The following is a 19,593-nucleotide window of genomic DNA, read 5'->3' on the forward strand; positions in this document are numbered from 1 at the left end:
CAATAATGGTGACCAAACCTGGATCCTGTGCAGGAGCAGGAAGTGCCTTTAAGACCTCTGGGTTATCTCTCCAGTCCTTCAAGATGTCTAATATTATTATATAAAAAAGCTTTTTCCTAATAAATATTAAATCCATAGTCATAAAAAAATAAAATAAATAGCCAAACCAATAGTCCTTAATTTGTGTGTGTGTGTGTGTGTGTGTGTGTGTGTGTGTGTGCGCGCGCGCGCGTGATTCCCTCATTCCCACCCCCCCACCCCCAGCTGGGAACCGAACCCAGGGCCTCGAGCTTACCATTGAACAAAACACACAACCCTTGAACTATTTTGAAAGCTAGTTTGCAAAGGTAGGTAGCTCAGACCACACATGCGCGGTCCTGTGTTCCTCTGTCACCAGCCTCCATGCCAGGACACGTCCGCACCTTCCACTTCTTGCAAAGGGGAGAAGCCGGCTCCGGTCGGCAACCTAACCGGCGGGGAGTGGAGCCAGGAAAGCCCAGCACCCTGAGGAAATTCCTCCACTTCCTTTTCGTCTTCTGTAGGGATCTGGGTACTGGCCGGCTAATTCTCTCCTACTCTTTTGAAATGTTAGTTTTGACGTCACCCCTGCAGAATGACTTATCTCGGTGGCCTGAACCATCTGCTCTTCTCCGGGGGGTGACAAACGGCGCCGAGGGGCACGCGTGGGCGCAGGGCTCTTGCCCTTGGCGCAGCGGAGCGGGACGCTGCACAGAGTGGCTCGGAGCATCCTGGCCATCTGCCCGGGGACGCGGCGCCCCTCGCTTGAGCCGGGCGCTGGCGTTCTCTTCCCTCCGCAGGTCTGCGGATGGTTCGGTCCGACTGGGTCACGCGCTGGGCTCAGTGCACGGCCTGCGGAGCGGGCGAGCCCTCGGCCGGGGGTAGCTCGGTAGCAACGGCTTTGCGGGCTCCGACTGTCGCGAGCGGGTTCCGGCCTGGCGTCCAGGACACGGCGAGCGCCCAAGTTGGGTTGGTGTTGGGCCTTAGGGCCGAATGGAAGGCGGGGATGGTAAACACCGGGGAGAGGGAGGTGACGGGTTCCACCCCCCGGTCGGGGTCATTGCTTTACTTTTGAGCACCGCTGGCGATGTTATCCTGCCAGTACAAGTCCGTTTTCTACGGCCGCCCTAGGACGCCCCTCAGGCGGGTCTGTCTGCCTGGCTCAGTCGCCCCAGGGCAGGGCAGGCAGGACACCTCACTTCTCTCTCTGACTGCATAACTCGCCCTCGTGCCCTGGAAAGAACGTTTAGCCCTGGGATTAGCCAGTGGCTCCAGTCGAGGAGGTCACAAGCAGCCCTAGGCATTAGGGAGCTAAGGGGAGGACCTGCCGAGAGTACGGGCTGGCTTTGCAGCTCTTGGGAGCCTGGCACCAACCGTGGTGCCCAGCAGAGAGAAGTCGCAGCACCGAAAGGCCACAGGCAGTGTGGTGCTGAAGGTGCGGAGTTATTACAGTTGTCATTCAACAGTGGAGAGGTCGTGGCACGTGACACTGTTTGCTAGTGTCAAGTGACTGGGCGCTCTCTAAAGGAAATCCTGCCGAAGTTGGCAGCAGCGGTAGTGGAGTGGGGAGTAGTTCTGAGCTGTGGATACAGTCCCCTGCTGAATTTCTACCCACTCTGCTCTAGCTAGGGAGGCAGCTGGGAGTACTGAGTTTCTTGTGGGAGACAGTCACAGATGCTGCTGACTTCAGTGGAGGTCCATGTAACCCCTTGTTTGTCTACAAGGCACTCTTAGTGGCCTGGCACTATGAGAAGACAAGAAATAGAGATGAGGTAAAGCCAGGGCACACCAAGGAAGAATGGGGTGGGTATGGTTTGCGAGGCCTGTGGCTTAGGTGGTGTGCGCACACGGCATACAGGCACAGCCTGCCTCTTAATGTAAGTATGATGGTGAAGAGACTAGCTTCAGCTGCAAAAAGACACTGGGAAGGTGGGAGATTAGACGCTCAGGGAAGTGTGCTCAGTGAAAATGTGGACATTGGGGTTGGAGAGCTGCTGAAGAACTGGCCACTTCCTGACTGGGATCCAGGTGCCACATACAAAACAGTGCGAGAAACTACGAAGACTTTGCTCTCAGAATTAGGTCTGATTTTTCTTTCTTTTTTTCGCTAGAAAACCTCAGGTCCTTGAATTTGCATGCAGTTGCCACACCTGACTCGTCCGGCGGGATGGTGGAATTGTGATCGGTTAAGCATAAGGTTCGTCTTGATGTTGCACACATGGCTGGGATTTGGCTAAGGGCTGCTCTCGCGCATGCTTTGCCAAAAGGCTTATTTCTTTGTATGCCCCTCCAAAGATGCTGTGCCCCTTCCCAGGATGTGTGCGTCTGTCTTGGGTCCTGACTCCTCTACGTCCCCAGCCTCTTTATCCTGTTATTGGTTGCTTCATCTCCCCTGCGGTGGACTCTTCTTGTTTATGAGACGGTGTCTCTTGTATCACGTAGCCCAGGCTGGCCTGGATCATTCCATGTAGCTAGAGCTGACTGATTCTCCTGCTGGCACCTTCTAGTGCATGCATTCCAGATGTGTGTCACCAGGACAGGCTCCAATGGATCCTTAAATGACAGTGGTCAATGACCACACTGTAGTAAACCCTTTGAACCCTCTCTCTGCCCCTAGATTCATAGACTCTGCTTTGACTGTGGTTGTGTCTAAACTTCTCAAATACCTCCAGTTTCTCTGGTTACAGTAGTTATCTCTATGAACAAGTAACTTGGTGCCTTCCATGTGTTGGGAGCTGCAATGGACACTGAAGGGATTGTAGTTACTTAGACAAAGTCTCCACTGACTTAACATATATAAAGGGAATACAAGCAACATAGGTCCCAAAGCCTAGGACAAGTGAGGGAATGGGAGTTGGTAGGACTGGGGTGTCAGTCTAGAGGAGCAAGTTTGTAAGGACAGGCACATGGAGATCGAGTGCTCAGGAGTGGGCTAGACAGAGGTCTGCCGCATATTCGGGAATTTGCCTCCAGCTCCTGTGTCTCACACCACAGTCAGGATCTCCATGGGCCACGTGTCATACCCCCAGGTCTCTGTCACCTGCTTTGCCAGTCGTTTATACTCGCTGGTCCTCATCCTGGTCTAACCTAAGAGGACTGGGCCGGGGCAGCCTGCCAGCTCAGGGAGCCGACTGCGGAGCACTAGAGGAGTGCCAGCTCAAAGGAGCCGGAGACGAGCAAGGCACAGCTGTCTGTCACCGGCCACTTGTGAGGTGTACGCTCAGTTCTTGCTTTGTCAGCTTCCCAGGCATGCCGTCTGCCTGGCCACATCTCCTTGGTTGTATTCGAACCTGACTTTCTAGGGGATGAGTACCCAGGGAGGTGTCCTCAAAAGAGGTGACAGTGTGGGTTCCGATCAGTGTCTTCTTGCCTGTATTTAGAGACTTAAAAAGTTGTACATTGCCTTGAGTAGGACTTTCCTATGGAGCTTCCCCCCCTTTTCAATTTTTTAAAAATGGAAACGTCCTGGAACCCACACACTCAGATGGTGGTTCCGAGCCCTATGTGAATACTGTGGACCTGAGCTTAGCTATGGTTGGTTTAGTCTTGAGTTGCCACATGTGACTGTGGATATGATGGGCGTGGAGAATACAGGGTCACTCTGACCTGCCATCCCAGACCTTTTCCAGCCAGCCGGTATGGTCTACAATGTTCACGGGTCAGGTATGTGGCTGTCAGAACCCCAAGGACATTCTGATCTTTTTTGTTTGTTTTGCTTTGGTTTGATTTTCCAAGATGGCGTTTCTCTGTGTAGCTTTAGAGCCTGTCCTGAAACTCACTCTGTAGACCAGGCTGGCCTGGAAATGACAGTGCTGGGATTAAAGGTGTGTGCCACCACCACCGCCATCATCACTTCCTGGCAGGCATGCCAATCTTTAACCCTTTTCTTGCTTGCTGTAAGTAGGGAACAAATACCCGCAGCTGCCCCCCACCCCACGGCTGCAGGAGGAGTGAATGGCCTCTCTAGAAGCTCCAGGTTCTGCTGGTTTGAGATCATTTTATCAGGTGGAGATGGACTTCCCCAACACCACAGCCCCCTCAGGTCTGCCGTCCCTTCGAGTGGAACACCAGTACCCACTCTTTCCTCGTTCCTCTGGAAATCACACGATTGCCAGTGAATGACCCTTCATGTGGTTCTGCGGGTGACCAGTTTTTTATTTATTTATTTATTTATTTTTATTAGACGGGGTCTAATTCTGGCTAGCCTAGAACTTGCTTTGTAGACTGCACTGGCCTCTGCCTCTGGGGCGGGCTGGGATTACAGGTGTGTCACCATGCTTGGCTGCTTTTTCACTTTTTTAAAATTGTGCTAAAACACATATGACCTAACATTTAACTCTCCAGGCATGTGGCACTTCATGGGCATTGGGCACTCGCACTGTTGGGTGGCCCTCACCGCCGTCCACCTCAGCTCTGTCATCTTCTCTGCTGAAACTGTCTCCATTAAACTCTGACCACCTCCCTGGGGTCAAGTCCAACTCCAGCAGGAGGTCAGCCAGGGCTTGTCCTGTGTCTGCATGATTTCTTAGGACCTGTCCCTGCTACAGCGGGTTGTAGGATTGCCTTTCTCTTGAGGCTGCGTGGCACCCCCTTCTCTCCTGTGGTCCAGCAGGATGGCTTAGATGGCTCTTCTGTCACCTTCTCTGGAGGGCCCTGGGATCTGTGGAAGTCACATGGTCCATGTTTGAGGCTCTGGGTGTCCCACTCAGTTCTCCATGGAGGTGAAAACCCTGCAGACCTCACGCCCAGCGCCCCCCACCTGTCCCTCTTTGTTGCCCCTGTTCCTTTCTTCATGATCCACGATCTGTCTTCTCCAGTAGAGTCTGCCTTCTCACTTTGGAAACTCTGGTGCTGTCTGGCTTCGCCACCTGTCAGTGCCTCCACCCAGTGCCCCCTTACCCTTCAGTGGTCAGCGAGACTGGCACCTGCAGTCCGCTTTTGCACGTTGGCTTTCGAAGGTGAAGATCAGAGCGTGCTTGTCTTCGTCAGAACACTGCCCGTTTGCCATTTCTAAAACAAGCCAGGTGCCTGGCTGTGGCCAAAATGTTCATGAGATCAACATCAGCCCTTGGGTCTGTCCATCTCTTGACCCAGCCCACCTGCTTGATCTGCACACTCTGCTCCCTTCAGCTCCACTGGGACCTGTGTAGCCAACCCCTCCTGGTCCTACCTCCTCTCAGCTCCAAGTCTCCCTGTGCAGAAGTGGGATGTGTTTATCCCTGTAGGTAACCCCCACCCCAAGTATCCCAGCACTCAAACCTTGCCTCTCAGGTGATGATGATAGATGAAGGACCCTCCTTGGTATCTGTCCTGTTTCTTAGCGTCATTCCCGTGGTGCCTACAAATGTGTTTGCTTCCGGGATCTGTTGTGGTTCTAGCGAATACTTTCTTTGTGGTCATTTATTCATATTTCTCTTCCTCTGTCTGTCTTTTCCCCTTGTGTCTCCTGCCCTTGGTGTACCAACTCTTACACAATGGGTGCTCAGCAGTGCTGGCAGGTGGGAGCAGCAGCCTGCCAGGACTACCTTTGTGGCCCCGGTATGTAGTGTCCTGGGCATGGTATCGTAGCATGGACAGGGGCAAGCCCATAAACAGTGTCTCTGCCCTACAGGCCTTTGGCATCTCTGGCACCATGAATGCTATTGTCGCTCTTTGCCATTTCTGCGAGCTCCATGGCCCCCGCACTCTATTCTGCACGGAGGTTCTACACGCTCCCCTGCCCCAGGGTGCTGGAAGTGGGGACAGCCCTGGCCAGGTTGAGCAGGCTGAGGAAGAGGAGGGCGGCATCCAGATGAGCAGCCGGGTTCGTGCCCACAGCCCAGCCGAGGGTGCCAGCACCGAGTCCAGCAGCCCTGGGCCCAAGAAATCAGACATGTGTGAGGTAAGTGTCTTTGAGATCTTGAGATGGTTTTACCTTTCTGAGAAAGGGGGGGGAACATGAGAGATCTCCCCCAAGGTTCTGAGAGCATTTTTCTCATCATGCCAGCAGGAGCCTTTTTAATCGTTTCAGTATCTGGGTGATCCTCCTTGTGGGCCCTGGAACCTCTTTGTTGGAGCTAAGTGGCAGTCCCACACAGCCTCTGCTAGGTTGGGTGGGTTGGGTAGGGGGGTTCCAGCTGTCACCAGAGTGGACAGGAATCAGGTTTCATTGTCATTCATCATGTGAAAAAGTGGGACGCTAAGGGACAGGGACTGGGTAGCGGAACAAATGTGGAAGGGGTCTTTAGGCCTGCAGAGCAGTGGGAGGGGAGGGAGAGCTAAAGGGACAGGGCGCCGAGGGTCCTGGAGGATCTCCTAGGGAGGGTCTCGCCTCAGTGCCTACCTGGCATAGTCCCAGGTTGGGACCCCTGCAGAATACACAGCCTTGGCTTGTGGTAGCAAGAGTCGGGAGCTCTGGGTTTACATTCCTGTGCTCCACTTCCACTCCAGCAGGAAGTCACAGTGGAGGCTTCTTGGGTTGCTGCACTGACACTGGAGCCTCTGGCTGACATGTGACTAAGACCCCTGCCTGAAGTCCATTTAGACCCAGGAAGGAGCCGCTTGGGGCCCGTAACATCGCTCAGGAGGTGGCACAGCTGTGAACCCTGAGTCCAGCTGCTGCTTCTCATCCAAGCCTCAGCTGACTGTACAGTGGGGCTTCCTCCTGGGTTTTCCTTCTAGGGCCACTGCTGGGACTGGGTGAGATAAGCAATAGAAGACTCATCATACCTATTAGCTGTCACTGCTAGCTGTAGAGAAAACTTTGACGACCCTTGGGTCTAGATTTTCTTAGTTAAATTTAGTCTAAGATAAGTCTAAATTTAAAAGCTAGTAATTTCTATACAAAGAAGAAGTTGGACATGACAACATATGCCTGTAGTCCCAGCATTTAGAAGGCTGGGGGAAGGAGGTTCACAAGTCCCAGGCCAGCCTAGGCTACACTGTGAGACTGTCTTGAAAGAATTTGGTGGTCTCCAGGAACGGGGGTGTCCTGGCAAGATGGCTCAGTGTTTGAAGGTGGTTACTGCTAAGCCGATAAATGGCCTGAGATTGATTCCCAGAACTAACACTGTGGAAGGAAGGAACCAGCTCTGGTGAGTGGGGAGGGGGAAGGGAAGAAAACACTAAAGATGATTGGAAAAGCCATAGAGAAACATAATACTTATTCAGAAACAAGACAGGCGGTGGTGGCACATGCCGGTTAATTCCAGTACTTGGGAGGCAGAGGCTGGCGGATCTCTGAGTTCAAGGCCAGCCTGGTCTGCAGAGTGAGTTCCAGGACAGACAAGGGCCACACAGAGAAATCCTGCCTCTCAAAAAGAAAGGAAAGAAAGAAACACACATATATATATAAATACGTAAGTGAAGTTATGTATGCCACTAGGTAGGAATGCTTTCCCCAAGAGCCATTCAAAATAGGGAGAAAAAAAAGTTTTTAGGGAAAATTTTTTTTTTTAAATTTCAAAAGGGTTATGTTTTCTACATTTAGATTTGTCACCTGCTTCTAGCTATAGGTTTCTTGTTCTTCCTGTGTGCAGGGCTGCCGATCACTTGCTGTGGGGCACCCGGGCTATATCAGTCATGATAAAGAAACCTCTATCAAGTACGTCAGTCACCAGCACCCCAATCACCCCCAGCTCTTCAGCATCGTCCGCCAGGCCTGTGTCCGGAGCCTGAGCTGTGAGGTAAGGCTGCGTTGGGCTGTCTGTGAGAAACGCACGTGACTCCAAGTTTATTTCTGTTTATGGACAGCGAAGGGGCTTGCTTTTCAGTGCAGCGTGGGCGTGGCTGCAGTTGTCAGAGCTCGAAGAGAGGTCCTTGGGACTCTGGCTGTCAAAATAGGTGTTAGCGCTTCACTTTGAACAACAGACTGTTATTTTTTTTTCTCTATTCTTGCTGAGCATGTTTCTAAGCTAGAACAGTTCTACGCTGTGTGGTTTGTTGCACCAAGTATCAGCTTTATATTGTATCCACTGCCACCCCACCATGTTGTCACTCTTAGTACCTTCTGAAGAATGATTCAGGCTGGAAGGATGGCTTAGCAGTTAAGAGCACTCACTGGTCTTGCAAAGGACCCGAGTTCATGCCCAGCATGCACGTGTTGGCTTGCAGCCATCTGTAACTCCAGCCCCAGAGGATCCGACATCATCTTCTGACCTCCATGGGTACTGCATGCATGTGGTACACAGACATACATGCCAACAAACACTCATAAACAGAAAATAAAAATAAAGGTTTAAAAACAGCAAAAGACCGGTTTACTCCTGAACTACTGCTATGGAGCACGAGTCTCAGCTTTGAGGTGTGATCTGTCCCACGGGCGTATGGTACATACAGGGCTTCGCTGCCCTGGATCCACCTCATCTGATCCCTGGAACCCTTATCACTCGTCTGACTGTTGCTTTATGTATCTTTCTACTCCTTGATGTATGCTTAGCAGCAGCCAAATATCATATACACAGTAGTTACATGTTCAGGAAGTTTGTCAGGAGGGAGTTACCACAGGACTCTAAAAATAGGGTGTGCTGGGGCTGGAGATGGCTCATTGTTTAAGATCAGGTACTCCTGTTACAGAGGACCTGAGTTCGGTTCCTCGCACCCACATTGGGTGACTCTCAACCTCCCGTGACTTCAGTTCCTGGGGATCCAACACCTTTGGCCTCTGCAAGCACCTGTATTCGTGTGCACTTAATGTCACCACCACTACCACAGTCACATGACTTAGAGGAGTGTGCTATTTACTCTGCAGGCCCAGCAGTAGTCCATTGCATCTGCTGGCCCTCTGGTCTATCCAGAAGACCAAGTTGCAACATTTGGGTGCAGCCTAATGATAGCACGTTGGTCCTGAGTAACCTAGCACAGCCAAAAACAGGAAAAGGGACCCAAGAGACTTTAAAGTTTGGATAGAGCTTTGCCTAAAGTTACTGTCGCTTCCTCCAAGGTGTGCCCTGGTCGCGAAGGCCCTATCTTCTTTGGCGATGAACAGCACGGCTTTGTGTTCAGCCACACCTTCTTCATCAAAGACAGCCTGGCCAGAGGCTTCCAACGCTGGTACAGCATCATCGCCATCATGATGGATCGAATCTACCTCATCAACTCCTGGCCCTTCCTGCTGGGGAAGATCCGTGGGATCATCAGTGAGCTCCAGGGCAAGGCCCTCAAGGTGATGCTCCAAGGGGGTCTCTGGCTCTGTTGCCATAGATGTTGAGTGCTCAGGCAGCAGTGGTCCTCTTGGCTCTGCCTCTGTCATAGGGCCCAAGTTGAGGTCTCAGCTCAGCTGATGATGCGGGATGAGTGTCCCTGCTAACCAGCCTGTAGCTCTCCTGATTTTACCTTACTATTCTGGCACTCCTTCAGCCTGGTGTCTTTTAACAACTCTTCAGCCTCTGGTTTCTTGCCTGCTGTCTTTTCTTCCTGTACTCATCAGGACCCAAACTATCCACTAGTCTTATCTAGAGCCCTACCTCGGGCACCCTCTCCAGCTGCAAAAGAGCATGCGGGTAGACATGGGCATGCCTCGGTCACAAACCCTTGTCCATGCGCTGTCCACAGGCAGTAGAGGAGGGAGCTGTTCACCATCCATCCTCATAGATGGAGCAGCTGTACTGTGTTAGGATGTGGCTGGAGGGAACAGGAGGCTGGGGAAGCCAGATGGTCCATGTGCCCATCGCCTACAGTGGTTTGTGGGATGAACCTGCCAGGGAGAGGCCAACAACACTTGAAAGATGGTGAACACCCAGCAGGAACCCAAGGGACCAAGTAGCAAAAGAGAGGAGCCACCCTGAAGTCTCTCGCAGCAGAACCATCTGGCGAGGCAGTGTCAGGCTGTTGGCATGCCCTGGGTTCTGAGTTGAGAGCGGAATGAGAGAATCTGGGGAAGCTGGGTGGCAGTAACCCAAGAGTACGGTCCTAGCTACCACTGAGGAGGTGCACTCCTCTTCCCTTTGTGTTCAGGTATTTGAGGCAGAGCAGTTTGGATGCCCACAGCGTGCCCAGAGGATGAACACAGCCTTCACACCCTTTCTGCACCAGAGGAATGGCAACGCTGCCCGCTCTCTGACCTCCTTGACCAGTGATGACAACTTGTGGGCGTGTCTGCATACTTCCTTTGCCTGGTAATGAATTCTGGGTCTGGGTACCGAGGCATTAGAGCATCTGCCTGCCCGTGGGGCTGACTGGCTCGAGGCCTGTTCTCTTGTCTATCTCCCCGCTGGATGGAAACATTTCTAGGTAGAATTCACTTCGCATTGACACAAAGAACATTTCTGTACAGAGACCAAGTCTAAAGATGGCAGTGGGTTTCTGGCTCCGGCCTCTTCTGAGCTGGCATCTGGTGCTCTGGGCTCGGGTCTGGCAGATTTTGCTGGTGGGCAGTCAGCTGGCCTGTGGTTTGAAGGTCAAGTGTACAAGTGTGCTGTGAACAGGGAGCCCCTGCTTCCCGAACTGAGTAGTCCAGGAAAATGGGGTATACCGTGCAGAGCCTCAGGACTGAGCTTAGCGGGGTGTACTGCCCCTTCTACTTTGTACCACTTCGTCAGTTCACGGGCGTCTAGGCTGGTCTGTGCTGTAGCTGTGGAGAATAGTACAGTATGAACAGGGATGTTTAAGGATCTCTGGTGTGGTGGCTTACAGTCCTGCAGGTAACGTCCAGGAGTGGTGTGATGGGTTTGGGTTTGGGGGGACCCTCCCCACTGATGTCCCAGGTGGCAGCACCAGTTTACATGCCCACCAACAGGCATATGGTTCCGGCTTCCTTCATTCTCCACAGTATTTGCTTCTATTTTATATGTGGGGTGGTTTTTTGTTTTCATGTATGTATGTGAACTACATGTGTGCCTGATGTCTGTGGAGGTTAAAAAAGAAAGGAAAGGAAAAGGAGTTGGATCCTGTGGAACTGTAGCTAGAATTGGCTGTGAGCCACCATGTGGGGGCTGGGAACTGAATGTGTGTCCTCTGTAAGAGCAGCCAGTGCCATTAACTGTGAGCTGCCTCTCCAGCCCCGTCCTGGGTGATAGTCATGCTGATTGTATGAAATGGAATCTCAAAGCAGTTTTAACTTGCATTTCTTTGATAGCTAAGGATATTTAATTCTTCACATACTTATTGGCCGTTTGTAGTTTCTTCCTTTGAGAATTGTCTAGAATGTTCTTGTGTTGTCCATTTATAGTGTAGCCATAGAACATCGCTTCACTCAGTAGAGCTAAGAGCTGTCTGCTGTGCTACCTATGTTCCTGAGTTGGGATTAAAGCCAACAGTTCCTCCAAACCGCCTCAACCCATTTTCTTATTTCCCCCCCTTTTTAAAAGATTTATTTATTTATTACGTATATAGTGTTCTGCCTGCCTGTATGTCTGCAGACCAGAAGAGGGCACCAGATCTCATTATAGATGGTTGTGAGCCACCTTGTGGTTGCTGGGAATTGAACTCAGGACCTCTGGAAGAGCAGGCAGTGTTCATAATCTCTGAGCCATCTCTCCAGTCCTCTCATCCCCTTTAATGAAGTGCCATGTCTTGAAAACTGTTCCCTTGGTGGTGGTGGTGTCCTCCAGTATGTTTGTGTAGGCCATTTTCTGTGACCTGGGGGGTTGAACCAAAGCCTTGGTAAGCCTCAAGTTTAGTTTTTCCCATTGGCAGGGGTATTTCATTGCTGGCATTGTATCCATCTCCAGGCTCCTGAAGGCATGTGGTAGCCGGCTGACAGAAAAGCTGTTGGAGGGTGCACCCACAGAGGACACCCTGGTCCAGATGGAGAAGCTTGCTGGTAAGGCTCTTTATCTCTGCAGGGCCATCTGTGCTGGTAGCTGGGCCCCTGGCTTGTGGCTGCCACAATGAGTGGAGCTGGTACCAGGGCGTCTGGATATGAACTGAAGGGCCTTTGTTCCAACCAGTTCCATGCTCTTGGTGATTTCGTTACGATTCTGTCTCATCTTCCTTGATGGTGCGTTTGTGCCCTGTTCCCAGCTGGGTTCGGCATCCCTGGCGCTCTCTGCAGGACTTGCAGGTGGCTCAACTGATTGGCGAGTTCCCTGCAGGCAGCTCCCCTGGGGGAGACTCCAGGCAGCTCTGCTTGCCAGAGTTCCCTCTAGATAGCCCAGCCAGTCTCTCCCCCGCAGCAACTGTTAGTTTGCTTCTGTAACCTTGGTGAGGAGCTTTGTGAATTTTGTTGGTTTCAGGAACTTCCTGAGACTTGTATCTCATGAGCCTCTCTTCTTAGAGGGGCTGTCTCAGTTCAGAAGAAATCAGTGTACAACATCATCCCTGCATCCATGCTTAGAGTCCAGTGTGACTGACTTCCTAGGGTGGTCCCAGTGCACGGTTGCAGCTCTCCCTTCTGGCTCGACTTCCATAGAAATCGTTTGAGTTCTGGAGTTCAGAGTCCTGTCCCATTCTCCCTCCTTTCCTCCCCTACAGCTGGGAGGTGGGAACAGACACAATGGTCGCTTACGTTAGATGGTATACAGTTTGTTCCTGACGATGCTACCCCTGCCTCCATTGTCAGTAGTTGGAGCTCTTTCCAGGTTGTCGCTAGTCAAGCACCCACTCTGCACGTGGCTTGTGCAAGTACTCAGGAGTGGAGGGGTCTCGAGCAAGACACACTCAGAAAAGATAGACGTTGGAGTTGTTTTCCTATCCCTATGGATCAGTACTGGAACCGTTTGAGTATAAAATGACTCAAATCTGAAGTCTGCAGGCCATCAGAGTCAGGTCTTGATGGGATGTGTGGGCAGACGGGGATCTCAGCCGCATTGAAACTGAACTGGGTCATGAGGAATCTGAGTGTGGGCTCAGGCTTGCTTTTGAGTCAGATAGAACTGGCTTCCAACCCTGGCTCTGTCCTTACGGGTACCCTGCTCTCTGAGTCTCACTGTGACTTGTAGTGGAGATGTTATTGTAATAGTCTGCCATGAGGACTAATGGAAGTAAAATGCTTATGTCTCGTCTGGGTGCAGGGAGATGGGACGAGATAGTGTGTGGGGCCCAATGACTGGCCCCTGGCCAAGTAATACCGATAAACACATGCTATCTTTACTGCATGGCCCAGCTTTCCAGCAGCGGCACATAGCAGCACCTTGCAGAGGGAGCTTCTCCGATGTCTCTTCTGCGCAAGCCTTCCTCCCTCCGCCCCCGGTTGCCCAGGCACTAGCACACAGTCATCCGGCCTCTCTAGGATACAGTAGGAATTGGTGGTGTCGTTGTAGGTGCCGGGCAGAAATGGCCACAGAACCAGGGGACACACACTCCATACCTGTCCTGTTTGTCTGTCCTATAGACTTAGAGGAAGAATCAGAAAGTTGGGACAATTCTGAGGCCGAAGAGGAGGAGAAAGCTGCTGCTGAGCCAGAGGGGGCTGAAGGGCGGGAGCTGCCCAGCTGCCCAGCAGAGCCGTCCTTTCTCCCGGCCTGTGGGAGCTGGCAGCCCCCAAAGCTTTCCGTCTTCAAGTCCCTTCGACACATGAGACAGGTAAGTGGGGGTGGGCGTGGTCGTAACTGAGAAGAGCTTCGTCCACATCCACGGGCGGGGTGGCGCTAGGAACTACTCAGCAGGTGGATGGCAGCCGTGACAGAATGGGCATCTGGTGTGTTCATGTGCATCTGCATGCATGTTCGTGTATGCACGTGTGTGTAGACGCCAGAGTGTCTTTTTTTCTGGGTGCTACTGACATCGTATTTTGAGACAGTGTCCCTAGCTGGCCTGAGACTTGTCCAGTACGCCAGTTGGCTGGCTTGGGCGCCCCAGGGATCTGCCTCCTGTGCCTTCCCAGCTGTAGGATAACCAGCGCGTGCTACTATGCCTTGCCTGCCTTTTGAGTTCTGGGGTGCAAACTCAAGTCCCCATACTTCACACTGAAGCTAAACTGTCTCTAGCCCAGCGTGTGTCATTGATGAGGTTTCCTGTGGTCCTGTAATCTTGTCTAGAACCTCCCGAAGGTGTTGAAAAGCACCTTTATCTGTCTGTAGGCCGGCTAGACTTTAATAGTCATTCCTAGAATAAGGCTGGCATGACCTATGTGCCAGCCTTGGTTATTAATAGTGTGTCTAGAGAGCAGGATCTCAGTTAGCCTGAAAAAGCAAACAGGCAGCATGAAGTGGCTTATACATAGAAACGCCAGAGCCGAGAAGTGTGATGAGATTGAACATGGCTTGTTGGGTCAGGGGAGAGGATTGCTCCAGGTGAAGGCAGGTTGTCCCTTTTCATGCTGCTTTTATCCTTTTGAGACAGGGGCTCATGTGTCTTAGGTTGGCTTTGAACTCAACTATAGCCGAGCATGATGGCCTTGCATTTCTGGGCCTGCTTACCCGGTGCTGGGATGAGAGGCATGTGCAACTGTGGCAGGTGACTTTCTCTTGAAAGGTGACTGTGTTTCTTTTTATTTTTAATTTAGAATTTTAAAGGGTTTTTTTTTTGTTTTTGTTTTTGTTTTTTTGAGACAGGGTTTCTCTGTGGCTTTGGGGCCTGTCTATCCTAGAACACTCTCTGTAGACCAAGCTGGCCTCGAATTCAGAGAAATCCGCCTGTCTGTACCACCCAGGTGCTGGGCTTAAAGGGATGCACCAGCACTGCTTGGCTGAATTTTTGTTTTATTTACTATTATTATTGTGTGTGCCATAGCGTGCATGTGGAAGTCAAGTCTCTCCTTCCTACTCTATGTGGGTTCTGTGTGGATGTGACTCTCAGCTGCCTGGCTTACATAGCAATTACCTCTCTCCACCCGCGGCTTACATAGCAAGCGCCCTTCTCTACCCACCGACCATCTCTCTCACTGTCCTTTTTTTTCAACGAGCATTAATTTTTACCAGCCAAGAATTATTTCCATTTTGGAGAGTGGAGAGGCTAGTGAGATGACTCACTGGGTAAAGGCCCCTGCTGACCACCATAAAGCCCTAAATTCGATCCCCAGGTAAATGGAGTAAGCCCTGGAGTTTCTGCTTGGGGCCATTTGTTCTCCAGGGTTCAGCTGGGTTGGCTTCGCTAACTCTTTACGAGGTTATTATAGCAGGCATTGTGGTTTCTGTTGCAGGGAGATGTGCTTGGGAGCATTGGGTATTGTAGCCTCTGTTTTTGTTTGTCTTGTTCTGTTTCAAGTTCATGTTTGGTCTCAAGAAAGAACAGGCTACCTCCTCCAGTGCTGCAGGAGTTGTGGACAGGCAGGGAGGAGAGAGGCTGGTTTGGATTAGAGAATAAAGATACCACAAACAGAAAGCAGGCCTGATGTGGCGATAGCCTCGGCATCTGAAGAAATGTCACTGTAAAGGAGGCTGTCGTTAGGCAGCTGGCTTGGACGAGTGCCAGGATGTGGGTGCATCCTGGTGGTAGAGGCAGAGCCCTCGCTCTTCCCGAGGCAGGTGTGGTGAGGCAGATGTTCGCTTCCAAGCACTCGAGCGTGACAGTGTGTCTAGGGAGGGTGACAGCTGCGGAATGCCAGCACCATCTGCTTCGTATGTTTCACAGTAGAGCTGGGAGGGGGCTGGTAAGAGTACAATGTAATACCTTTGGAACCTGGGAACTCCTCCTGTCCCCTGTCAGCCGTGGACAGGTCACCAGTATCCTTCGGAAGAGTTCCCTTTGCTGACCGTGACTTCAGATTGGCTCCTATAAAATACATCAAGAGCTGTGCGTTGAATTTCAGGTCTTGGGGGCCTCCTCTTTTCGTATGTTGGCCTGGCATGTTCTCATGGGAAATCAGGTGATCTGGAAAAGCAGAGATGTGAACCTCGTCCATTCCGCATTTGAAGTCCTCCGGGTGAGACCCTTCCCCTGTGTGCTAGTGTTTGACCTGGGCGAATGTCAGGGGTACCAGTCAGTTCTTTGCCTGATGAAAATGGCTGGCGTCAGTACTCCTGTGGAGAGAACCTAGATTGTGACTATTGACAGCTACCCCGTTTTCCCCTTCCTCAATCTGAAATTCTTCTGAGACGTTATCTGGGCAAGTACTAGCTCTTGCTGATACCACAGCTTTTGTCAGGTTGGGGCGGTGGTGTAGGAGCAGCTCACAGCATGTCTGCTGGCTGCCAAAACCCACAAGTGCCTCTGTCTCGTGAGCATCTAAGCTGACAAGGAGACCAGAAGAGGCAGCAGGTGGCAGCACAGGGAGGGGGCTTCTTGGTGGGAGACCGCGTATGGGCTGAGAGAACAGGGATACACTAAGGAGGGGACTGTGGACCAGATGCAGAGGATGCTCTTGTGGATTCTGAGCCACTCCGTCCTCCACAGACCATGCTGCCTGTAGGCTGTGTCCGAACCATCCCTTACAGCAACCAGTATGAGGAAGCCTACCGTTGCAACTTCCTAGGGCTCAGCCCTCCCGTGCCTATCCCGGCTCATGTGCTGGCCTCGGGTAAGTACCCTCTTTGAGATGCGTACCCTGCTGCTGTCAAAGGCAACCTGGATCCAAGTTGCAGATTTGGGGGCCAGGCAGCACTCTCTGCAGCCCCAGATAAGACCTGCTGGGCCTGGGGGTGTTTTGAGCCTCTGAGCAATGCCCTCTGTTCACGTTAGGACTAGTCCATGCAGAGGTGTTTGTGAAGTTCCTATACCGCTGGCCGTGTGTGTGTGTGTGTGTGTGTGTGTGTGTGTGTGTGTGTGTCTCCACTGCACCTGCAAGGCTGTTTCCATCTACAGGATAGAACAGTAATGGAACCGTTCACAGAAGGTGGCTCAGAATAAATTTATCTATGTGACTGATGATCATTGTAACGAAGAGTTATTTCTAGTTTAGCCGAGGCAAAAACTAACCCTTAAAAAATAAACTGCCAAAGGTATGAAGTCACGGGAGGCCTGTCCCTGACAGTGTGTGCCTGGGGGGCACTTGCGGTGGGGCCAAGGAGCACGTGACAAGATGGTGTGCTTTTTGCTGCTACAGAGTTTGCAGTTGTTGTAGAGGTCCACACGGCCACACGCTCAAACCTCCACCCTGCTGGATGCGAGGACGACCCATCCCTCAGCAAGTATGAGTTCGTGGTGACTAGTGGGAGCCCTGTGGCCGCAGACAGAGGTGGGTGCTGCTGCTGGTGTCACCGTTTGTCAGGGCAAGAGGGGGCACCACGGCCTCTTCCTCACCCAGTGTTTGTTTATGCCCCCAGTTGGACCCACCATCCTGAATAAGATTGAAGCAGCCCTGACCAACCAGAACCTGTCTGTGGATGTGGTAGATCAGTGCCTTATCTGTCTCAAGGAAGAGTGGATGAAGTAAGCCCCAGCCTTGGCGTGACAACTTCCCTGGCTTCGTGGGGGGAGGGGAACAGCTCTCCATGGTGGTGGGCTCATGTGGAAAAGCAGACACTGCGGCCCTTAGGAGCCCGCAGAGTGGAAGTAGGAGTGGGGTTCAGATACCAGCCCTGCTACCTAGGAGCTAGGTGACCTTGGGAAGTGATCCAGTATCTCCTGCCCTGGACCCTGTGTCCTGGGAGGTGGTGGTAGCTGCTGAGATTGATGCTGGCCATGTGAAAAAGGCTCAGAATGACCAAAGTGCTGTTTCTTTATTCCTTAATTCAGTTCTGGTTTTGGAGGGGTGGAGGATGCTAGGCATCAGACCTAGACACACCTGCAGTAGGGCACAGCCTGGCAGGCATCCTTACTGCTTTAGAAAAAAAAGTTGTTTCCTTGTGCCTTGAGTATTAGTAATAATTTTATTAAATCAACTGAACTAGTTGAACATTTTCCTGGCGTCAGATAATGCAGTGAAACCCATGTACAGCTATTTCTTAGTTGTTTTTTTTTTTTTTTAAGATTTATACATATGGGTGTTTTGCCTGCATGCACCATGTACATGCCTGGTGCCATGAATCCCCTGGAACTGGAACAGACAGTTGTGAGCCACCATGTGGGTGCTGGGAATTGAACCTGGGTCATCTAGAGGAGCAGTCAGTGCTCTTAACCACTGAGCCACCTCTTCAGCCCCTCTCTCTTCTTTTTTGAGAGGATTTTTTTTCCTGTCTTACCCAAGTTGACCTTGAACTTTCTGGGTTTAAGGAATCCTGCTGCAGCCTCCCGAGTAACTGAGACTGCAATACGCCTTTCTCTTTTCGCCTTGGCGGTGGCCTGGCCTTCCTCAGGGTGAGGCCCCCCACGCATGACTGCCCTTCCCCGATGTGGCAGAACACGCGCGGGGCCTGCAGAGCTCTCCTGGTCTGGGAGTTGGGCCCATGAGGAAAGCCTAGTGCCTTTGCTGTGTGTCTCAGTGCTTGCTTCTTGTTCTCTGCAGCAAAGTGAAAGTCCTGTTTAAATTCACCAAGGTGGACAGTCGCCCCAAGGAGGACACGCAGAAGCTCCTGAGTGTCCTGGGCGCCTCAGAGGAAGACAACGTCAAGCTGCTCAAGTTCTGGATGACGGGCCTGAGCAAAACCTACAAGTCACACCTCATGTCCACGGTCCGCAGCCCCATCACCTCAGAGTCGCGTAACTGACTCTGAGAACAGGACCCCAGGTCTGCGGGAGACCCTGCGCTGGGTTTCTGACTGCTGAGGGGAGGCCCTGTTTGAGGAGTGAAGACTTCTGGGCTAGGCTTTGTCCTCTTTATGAGGTGCTGTGTCATCCTTTAACTGTTGAAATGTAGGGGAGACAGGGACAGTGATCCCTCTGCATCACACTGCCCCGTCAGGGACTGTCGAGACGTGCTTCGTGCCTCCTAAGGACAAAGGCTCAGAACTGACTCTGAAGCCTTCCTGCTGCCGTGTGTCCTCTCGGGGTTAGGAGCAAAACCTTCCCACCAGGGAAGCCAGCAAGCATCCTGAATGGTTTGTGTGACCGGGTTGTTGAATTCTCAGGTCATGTGCCCACCCATGGCCTCTCTTCAGCCTGCCAGCTTGTGGATACATCTAAACCATGGCTGTTTTGTTTTTTGTTTTTTTGTTGTTTTGAATTTTCTTTTTTGAGTCAGGGTCTTACTCTGTTGCCTGGTTTAGAACTCCCTCTATGCTAGTTTCAGACTTGCAGCAATCTTCCTGTCTCAGCTTCCCAAGTGCTGGGATAACAGAACTGAGCCACCATGACTATACGTTGCTTCCTTCGCTGTTGCTGCTGCAGCATTAACCAGTGGCTGCAGAATATGTCTTAAGACAGATCGTCTCCCACCACTGCAGTTTTAATAAGGATGCAGCTTGGAAGGGTTTCCTGAAAGGCTCCCAATGTGTTTTTATGATATTTTTGGTGTTTGTTTATATTTAACATGAAGACTAAGCTTATGTGTCTTGGTCTCTGTACAATTGCGAGAAACTTAATAAATCTGTATTTTTTTAAACTGCTGACTACGTGCTTTTATGTGTGGTGCTACTGTCAAATGGGTTCCATCAACGAGGTGCTACTGTGCGTGCTGTGTGCCACTCTGTCCCAGTGGGGCCGAGGAAGTCATCGCAGGTCATACCTACAGACACTGATGGATCCGCACACCAACAATAGACTCTTTGATGGCTGTAATGTGTATGTGGTCCATTGTTGACGGGGCAGAGCATGGCGGTTCAGTCTGTAATCCCAACTCTTGGGGAGCTGAGGCCAGTGTGGGCCACGCAGTAAGTTTTAAACCAGGCTAGGCTACCAAATACGACCTGTTAGTCTAACATTGCCTTACTTCAGGAAATGGCCCTGCCCCGGTGGAAATCA

At 51.6% G+C, this 19,593-nt stretch overlaps 1 protein-coding gene across 3 annotated transcripts; it reads left to right on the forward strand.

Moving 5' to 3' along the window:
* Positions 1-674: 674 nt before the first annotated feature.
* Positions 675-19,234, forward strand: Flcn (folliculin). Of its 3 annotated transcripts, XM_041665788.1 has the most exons (14): positions 675-1,027; positions 1,648-1,790; positions 2,130-2,215; positions 5,630-5,899; positions 7,536-7,682; positions 8,939-9,160; positions 9,952-10,112; positions 11,667-11,758; positions 13,268-13,458; positions 15,626-15,739; positions 16,210-16,333; positions 16,859-16,990; positions 17,079-17,184; positions 18,200-19,234. In XM_041665788.1, the coding sequence occupies exons 4-14, from the start codon at positions 5,651-5,653 to the stop codon at positions 18,399-18,401; spliced, it is 1,740 nt and encodes a 579-aa protein (XP_041521722.1). In that variant the 5' UTR covers positions 675-1,027; positions 1,648-1,790; positions 2,130-2,215; positions 5,630-5,650; the 3' UTR covers positions 18,402-19,234. The 3 variants fall into 3 exon arrangements, with proteins under 3 accessions (XP_041521722.1, XP_041521720.1, XP_041521721.1); XM_041665786.1 differs by lacking the exon at positions 1,648-1,790; XM_041665787.1 differs by lacking the exon at positions 1,648-1,790 and having other exon boundaries at positions 675-987.
* Positions 19,235-19,593: the final 359 nt, after the last annotated feature.

Source organism: Microtus oregoni, unplaced genomic scaffold (genome assembly GCF_018167655.1).
Source record: "Microtus oregoni isolate MIOR12 unplaced genomic scaffold, Mior012 000015F_ref0000493, whole genome shotgun sequence".
Classification (NCBI taxonomy): domain Eukaryota; kingdom Metazoa; phylum Chordata; class Mammalia; order Rodentia; family Cricetidae; genus Microtus; species Microtus oregoni.

Bases quoted from the DNA above. Each gene is read 5' to 3' on its own strand.
- Flcn (XM_041665788.1), top strand. From the start codon at position 5,651: ATGAATGCTATTGTCGCTCTTTGCCATTTCTGCGAGCTCCATGGCCCC. The intron at 10,113-11,666 runs GTAATGAATTCT...ATCCATCTCCAG, and splicing joins CTGCATACTTCCTTTGCCTG to GCTCCTGAAGGCATGTGGTA. The intron at 17,185-18,199 runs GTAAGCCCCAGC...TGTTCTCTGCAG, and splicing joins CTCAAGGAAGAGTGGATGAA to CAAAGTGAAAGTCCTGTTTA.